This window comes from Vicia villosa, linkage group LG2 (assembly GCF_029867415.1).
Source record: "Vicia villosa cultivar HV-30 ecotype Madison, WI linkage group LG2, Vvil1.0, whole genome shotgun sequence".
Taxonomy (NCBI): Eukaryota; Viridiplantae; Streptophyta; class Magnoliopsida; order Fabales; family Fabaceae; genus Vicia; species Vicia villosa.
The window spans coordinates 80,840,015-80,848,330 of NC_081181.1; the positions used below are offsets into that span (position 1 = coordinate 80,840,015).

Below are 8,316 nucleotides of genomic sequence, written 5' to 3' on the forward strand. Positions count from 1 at the left end.
GTTTTGATGTATAATGATGCAATTGATGATTATTTGGCTGTATATGATGTTTAGGATCAATTTTAGACCTTGAATGTGTGAAATCGCAGGGTCTGTCGCAGACTTGCGAATTTGCAAAATCGCAGGTCCGCTAAGTGGAGGGGGTCCGCTAAGAAGAGGACCTGATCTGGCTAGCTTCTGTCAAGGGTCGCTAGTGGTCCGCTTAGCGGAGGTCTGAAGGAAGTTCGCTTCTGCCTCACGTCGCTAGTGGTACGCTGAGCGGACCCTGTTGTACATAAATTTTTCTAAACTTCGAAATTGCGTATCTTTTGATCCGTGTACTCTTTTTATGTGCCGTTTTGGACATTGCAGAGCTAATTAAATGTTTTATAATATAAATTAGAAGTATGGTCAGTGGCCGGCTTATTTTTAAAATGGATTTAATTGCTTTGTGAAATGAAATATTGTGCATATGTGTGATTGTGTGAATATGACAATGTTTCAGTGTGATGACAAATGAATGGTGGTTATTGTTATGGTTGTCATGATGAATGTGTGAATAATTGAATGATTGTGCAAATATGTACATGCTTTGTCGGTGATGAAAATGGTGAGTTATGGTGAGACAATGCGGTGCATCGGATCGGTGATGTGTTTAAGTATGTTATATGTATGCATTCATTCATATGCATTCGGTGATGGATCCCGGTGATGTTTGGATCAAATGGTGGACATATTTCTCATTGTGAGGAAATTGTGTCAGTTGGGCCGTATCTCGGTGATGTTTAGATCGGTCGGGTGGATTAAGTCCACAGATTATTGGTACCACATGCATAGTGTCAGTTAATCCATGTGCATATTGATATAACATGATTGAATGTGTTTCAGTGTTATATTTTGGTGATGTAATTGTTGGTATGGTTACTTGATAATTGTATGAAAATCTGAATATAATGAAAATTGGGTGAATGGTATGCTATGATGTTGTGTTGCTTATGAATGCATAATATTTATTAACTGTGAATGAGACTCACCCTTACATGTTGTCATTTTTTTAGATTGAGGATAACGGCTTTCGACTTGGTGAGGATTAGCTCATAAGTCAGTGGGTTTAGTGTAGCGTCAAGTGTCATGCTCTAATATTGTAACACTGGGGAACGCTAGTTTTGAGTTTATAACTTTTATTGTTTGTTTTGGGTTATTTTACGGGATATGGTATCAAAGATGTTGTGACTATCCGATTGATTAATTTTCCGCTGTGTTGACATGAGATGTTGTGAACCATTGATGAATGTTCCTTAGTTAATGCATGACAATAAAGTACGTTATTTTGTGTTTTTAAATCGAATTTTGGCACCCTTGTTTCATGTTACTCTGATTATTTATTTAAATGCCGCGGGATTTAGAAGGGTGTTACAATAGTGGTATCAGAGCATAGTCGGTCATTGTGACCAGAGTCTTAGTGTCAGTCTTTTTCCCTTGTATGCGACTAGTGCGAGCTATCACTGTAGATACTCTTGGTGCTAATGGAATTGTTTTGTGATTAGCAGAACAATGGCTGGAAAAGGTGGAAGAAACGACGATGCTATCGCTGAGGCTTTGGGCATGATTGCTGGTGTGCTGGGAGGGAATGCAAATGAAGCTGGGATTGGTGCTGACAGGCAATTGGGGAATTTTCAGAGGAATAATCCTCCGTTGTTCAAGGGTACGCATGATCCTTAAGGTGCTCAGAATTGGCTAAAGGAGATCGAGAGGATTTTTAGAGTCATCGATTGTGCTGAGAACCTAAAAGTAAGGTATGGTACTCATATGTTGTCCGAAGAGGCTGATGACTGGTGGATGGCTACTAGAGCTGAACTGAATGCTGATGGTGTAGATATTTCTTGGGCTGTGTTCAAGAGAGAGTTTCTGAGGAGGTATTTTCATTAGGACGTTCGAGGCAGGAAGGAAATTGAATTTTTGGAGCTGACTCAAGGTAATATAACGATACCAGAATATGTTTCGAAGTTTGTCGAGTTGGCGAAGTACTACGTTCACTACAACAATGATGAAGCTAGTGAATTCTCAAAGTGTATCAAATTTGCGAATGGTCTTTATGACGAGATCAAGCAAGGTATCAGGTATCAGAGGATTCAGCGATTTGTTGATTTGGTGGACTGTAGCAGGATCTTCAAAGAGGATAACATCAAGCTGAAGTCATATCACTCTCGCGAGTTGGTTGACAAGAAAGGTAAGAAGCCTATGGATAGAGGTAAGCCATATGGTAGAGGAAATCCTAAATCTGGTGATTCGAAGAGGCCTAGTGGGGGAGATTCTGGTGCTCCCGTTAAGTGCTACAACTGTGGTGAGACTGGGCATAGAAGGAATGAGTGTAAGAGTGGGGAAAAGAAATGCTTCAAGTGTGGTAAGGCGGGTCATATTGCTTCTTACTGTAGGATGAAGACCGTGACTTGCTACAATTACGGCGAAGAAGGCCATATTAGCCCACAGTGCACTAAACCGAAGAAGAACCAGTCTGGTGGGAAAGTCTTTGCTTTGTCTGGGTCAGAGACTACTCCGGAGGATTGATTGATTAAAGGTACGTGTTTTATCCATGGCACACCTTTAATTGCAATTATTGATACTGGAGCAACGCATTCGTTTAATTAGTTAGATTGTGCTAAGAGATTGGGATTAGAAATATCTGATATTAATGGAAGTATGGTTATTGATACTCCTGTATCGGGTTCAGTAACTACTTCTTCTGCTTGTTTGAATTATCGCAGTAGAAAAGTTGCTACAGATATTCAGCTAGACAATACCCTTGGCACAATATTCCGCATCGAAATCTGTCCTTTTTTCGGATCTCCAAAATCGTCTCAAATAGTTCATTTGTTGGTTATAAATATACCTGTAACATAACCATGTTATAATTATTATTTATCAGGATTATACATGGTGTCTTGCCACACCGCGACCCATAGAACATTCGCTTCGTGTCACAAAGGCTAAAGATCTTGAATTCATGACTGTTACAGCCATATCAGTAGATGAATCTAATACAAAATATCATGATTTTCTTACATATAGTGGATATATGTACAGTGAACATATTCTGGTTGTGGCACACTTACCATTGTATTTTAAATCCAAACAAAGCAGATTTTCTGAACTTATTCAGATAATCCCCATCATGAGAAATTCAGTAAAAAAATCCATAGTTCATCCTTCTTTGGATTCAGAAGCACTGATATGGTGTCTTGCCACACTACGGTTCATGGAGCATTGGCTTCGTGTCGCTGCGGCTGAAGACGTTGAATTCATCATTGTTGCAGCCATATCAGCAGATGAATCAAATCTAAAACAACATGGTTCCTGTTTTAGGAACAACTGAAGTCTACTCATAGATAGCAATTGAGTTCCAAACAACATTCAGAAATGACACCCAATGCATTAACAACTACTTCTCAAAACTTTGAGTTTAGATTCCGATAACGACAAAAAGAAGCAAACGTTATACATATATACATACAAGAACTGCTGATGGTATTATAACTGATAACACCATCTCACCAACAGTGTCTTCTTCCTCTTCCTCAACCTTCCCCTATTGACATCAACACCAATATTAAAAGTATCAGTAACATATAATCTAAAATATTTATCAATCATTTCTATATATACCTTCCCCTATCCAATCTCAGTTCAGTGAAAAAAACTATTTCTGATTATTAGATGACATTCTTAAAAAAACAAAACTTAATTACCCCAAATGAACAACGAAATATTCAATTCAAACCTTAAGAAACCACCGTTTCAACTTCATCACATTCCTCAAATTAAACTCCTTCGGATATTTTGCAACAGCAACAACAATCGCATGGCCAGTTATTTCGAAAATTACAAAAATTTCCAGCAATGTATTACCTTTCATACTGCATGGTCATGGGGTTACCAATGTCGGCAAACTTACGATCCTCGAATATTAAGAAGTTTTGTTTTTCTGCAATCTTCAACATAGATGCCGTATGTTAATAATAAACCACTTTTCAAAACTATATAATCAAGTCAAAACTATAAATAAAACAAAGTAACCAAAAAACCCTAAATTGAAATGAGCATTATCGCATAGCAAACACACCTCAGTCATCAACCACATCAAGCGAGCAATGGACGAAGTTCTGTATGTACAATGGATTGTTCTGCAATAGCTGCTCCAACCATTCATCTCTGACCATTCCAAAAAGAACTATCAAAGTTGAGAAATATTGTATCATAAAGATCGACAAAACCAATATACCATAAAGACCGATAATAATTTCAGATCTATAATAATAATAATAATTTTAGATCAATAATAATTAGTTCAGATCTTGCACTTTCTACAATAGAATGAGTTAATAACGAAACATAAGTTGAAAATGTCATAGATAAACCTTTCTGATTTTGTCCACCACCACACTCGTCGGCGGAAACCCATTTCCACCACCACCACACTAATCGTCGGTAACCTGTTGTTGACACCACAGATCTGAATGTTAAAAGCAACTGGTGAAAACATTATTCATATTTTTGTTAGAAAGATGAAAAGAACAACATACCTCCATTTGGCCGATAACAACATCAAAACCCTAACCACAAAATCATGATATCAACCACAATCACAAAAACCCTAACCACAAAATCATCATATAAACCACAAAATCATCATATAAACCACAAAAACACTAACCACAATATCTAAACAGTATTTTTAATATTCTACCCGTAAACACTCTCCTTATTCTCCTTGCACCCCATAACCCCCAACAAACCACGTACCACACAACGGCGTCGTTTCGAAACGCTTCCCGGATTATAAAAAACTGAAACATTTGAAATGCAAAGAGAAACAAAAATGGAGTTGCTCAAGTTTTCGAAGTTCAAGCTTCAGCTACAATCTCTCATAACCGAAGTTCGAGATCTCAGGGTAAAAATTCCCCTCTCCGCCGCTAAATTTCTCTACCGTTTACTCCATATCTTCTTCCACTAACTTGAACTTTTCAGGATAGAGAACGCTTCGCCACCGAACAACACAATTTTCAAATCCAGGTTTTCGATTATCTTTCTCTTTCCAACGATTATTCTTCAATTAGGTTCAATTTTTTGACTTGTAAGGTCCTAAATTCAATATACATGCAATATTTTGTTCCATTTGTGCTAATTTGGTTTGTGATTTTTGAGAATAGAAGCAGAAGCGGAGTGAGGAAGAGTGTAGCAGAAAGATACTGGAATTGCAGAGTGAGTTGGCTTCTGTTAAAGAAGAGCGCGGGAAGTTGGAGAGGAAGGTTTGAGGATATTTTTATGCGATGTTGAACTGTGTTTTGGAGTTTGGAGAAAATAGTGATTGGTTTTTGTTTGTAATGCAGGTAAATTACATACAGAATGATAATGTGATGCTTGAAAATAAGGTGAAAGAGCTGAAGGGAACAGTGAATAGCTTACTTCAGTCCAGGGAGAATTTTGTGATTGCTTATGAGGTTATTGTGTTGATTGGGGCTTTTATCGTTGGCTAATTGTTATTGTTGATGGTTATTTCATGTTATGTTGAGTTATTGATTTATTGAAGGTGATTTCTAGTATGTTCCGCAATGGAATGTGATTTTATATTGATGTTATAATACAACGGTTATACATGTGGGAAAAACAGCCGTCCATTTTATACAAATGATCATAACTATTCGACTTGGTGCGTGGATATGAATGGTAGGTGGGATTGGTGCGAGGATATAAACATTAGGTGGCCCAATAGTGGAACTACATTTTTTTTCTAGAACTCCTGATTATGAACTGCCAGTGATTGTGTATTTGAGTTTTAAAAAATTGGGTTTTGCAGGAATCTACTTCTCATATGAAACGTTCAATTGAAACCAAAGATAGGATGCTTAGTGTCCTCACAGAAAAAATAAACTCTCATCTACTATTATATGATTCTATAGAGAAGGAGGTGTTTCATACCAAGCAAATTCTGGATAAAGTCCAAAACATTGTCAAAGATAAAGAAGAAGTTGGTAAGTAGTTATTCAACTCGTACTGATTCGAAGCATGCATATTTTTTAATATTATTATCAGTCACAACAGTTTCTTTGCATGTTCAGTTATTTTTATCTTTCCTTTATTCAGTGACCAGCTTGAAAAACAAAATGGACCAGGTCTGTGCATTTGAAAAAGAATTTGTTGGTAATTAAGAAATCCCTTTATTCTATCATACACTTAAAACTATATTAGTGATACATCCGTCAAAGCTTTATCAACTGAAAATCTTTCCTTTTTGTTCTAGAACATATCACTGACCTAAGAAATAAACTGGAAAACAAAGAGGTTGAGTCAAGAAGAAAGGATAGAGTCATCTCAGAACTCGAAGCAAAGCTTGATGCGGCAAAAATTAGCAACAACAACCAAGCTCAAATTGAAGATATATCCATACCAGCATGGAATAGTTATCTGAATCAAATAGCAAAAAAGTTGCATTTTCTTAAATTCTTTTAAAGTGGTTTCTTAACTAGCATCACCTTCAGAAAACCTTATCGGCAAAGGATGCAGAGATAAAGAATTTAGTTTCAGACAAAGAGGTGTGATATTCAACTTTTCCATTATGTTTTTTCAATTCTGATTAGAAATCTTATTATTTTATGATGTTTCTGAAAATAATCCAAAGGCACTACATTATGAAGTTGGAAGCTTAAGACTCATCTTACAGAGGTTTCAGGGCACTATTACTAATATGAATGAAGAGGTAGATGGAATTTATCTTCACCTTTTTCTAGGTTTAAGATTTTGATTTATCAACATGTCATTTTTTACTTTTCTTTGTTGGATATTTTGTCATCAGGTGTTGTATGTAAGTCAATATATTAATCTTGAATGAGCAATGAGCATTATACTTTACTATGGGTATTTTGGAATAAGTTAAAACTTCCTTTGATCTTAGTGGTTAAAACTGCTTTTCATTGCTCTTAGTGAATTAGTAATTTGTTTTTTGTAAATGTAAATAGGACCTGAGGTAGTTCTATTTCTGGCCCAGGAAATACATTGTTCCACAATCTTACTCACTCAGCACATTGCTTGAAAGACACACCAGTACATCTGTTTGAATGAAAATTTTCATCTGCTTCTTAAATTAGGGCATCCTGCCTGGATATTTGTATAATTAGTTCTGCAATACAATTCTTTGACACCATTCCTTCTTGTCAATTCTCAAGATCAAGGAGCATATTTTATTTTGTATATAAGTATTTCAGTACAATGCTTATTTTATTCCAGGACAAAATGTTATTCTCATCACATTTGCGACCTAAAGAAGCTTGTACAGCAGATATGGAGATAGCAGATAATAGGTAACTTATTTAAATATTTCAGAAATTTATGTTTGACTTTATAGTTTATAGGCTTATTCATTATAGAAAGAAAAGAATATACTCTGTTGGAGACAAACAAGACATGTCTTTTCTTGGTTGTGGGTTGAGGTCATTCCTGTTGTTTTTGGTCTTACTTTATTTCTTGTTAACATCTTTTTAACTAAATTCCCAAAACTAGAAACCAAAAGATAGAGTTTAAAACTGGAAATTAAATAGGACAAGAAACACATTCGACATGGATTATAAACCAATATTTTGTTCCTACTGGTTCAAAGCAACTCATGCTAAGATATGAAAGAAAGTGCACCCGATGAGAAAACCATAGGGAAAGAATATACTTGGGTGCCATATTTATAATATCACAGCTCTATAACCACAATTAAATATTAGACGTGTGGCCTATTTTAATATAAATATAAATATATATATATATCCAATAATTCCTTCGTTCTTTTATGGTTGTAATTTGTACCTGGTAATTAGCAAACTGAAGATAATGGGGAATGGATTATCCTTCATTTCTAGGCTTATAGACTAATAATACAACCATTTCATTTATATTAAAATAATAATGTTTATTTCCTAGGACGGAAGATATTGCTCAAAACAATGAAGAGAAGTCTCAAGAACCTATTTGATTGTTGTATTTCAAGGCACAGGTGTGTATAGTCTTCCAACTCTGTTTTTAAACACTTCAGTCATAGTGATTTAACCTTATTAATATCAACAACAACTGATATTGTTTATGATTGTTGGCACCATGTTAATCAAAATGAGACAACACATTTCTCATGGAGATTTTCATTTCTTTTGTCTTAAACTTCATTGTTCGCAAATAACAATTGGTTGGTACACCTAGTTGGTAAATTACAAACCCACCAAAATTACAATTTTCAGTGGACTGAAAATTCTTAGTGCAGTTGTTTCTTGTGTATTTTGTCATGTATTCCCCAAAAGTTTT

At 35.6% G+C, this 8,316-nt stretch overlaps 1 protein-coding gene across 2 annotated transcripts; it reads left to right on the forward strand.

Annotated features, from left to right (window-relative positions):
• The first annotated feature begins 4,725 nt into the window (after positions 1–4,725).
• On the forward strand, positions 4,726–8,014 carry LOC131651575 (uncharacterized). 2 transcript variants are annotated; one of them, XM_058921235.1, is made up of 11 exons: positions 4,726–4,927; positions 5,005–5,049; positions 5,193–5,285; positions 5,367–5,477; positions 5,834–6,008; positions 6,121–6,177; positions 6,278–6,414; positions 6,510–6,569; positions 6,656–6,733; positions 7,261–7,334; positions 7,942–8,014. In XM_058921235.1, the coding sequence occupies exons 1-11, from the start codon at positions 4,838–4,840 to the stop codon at positions 7,991–7,993; spliced, it is 972 nt and encodes a 323-aa protein (XP_058777218.1). In that variant the 5' UTR covers positions 4,726–4,837; the 3' UTR covers positions 7,994–8,014. The 2 variants fall into 2 exon arrangements, with proteins under 2 accessions (XP_058777218.1, XP_058777217.1); XM_058921234.1 differs by having other exon boundaries at positions 4,728–4,927; positions 5,187–5,285.
• Positions 8,015–8,316: the final 302 nt, after the last annotated feature.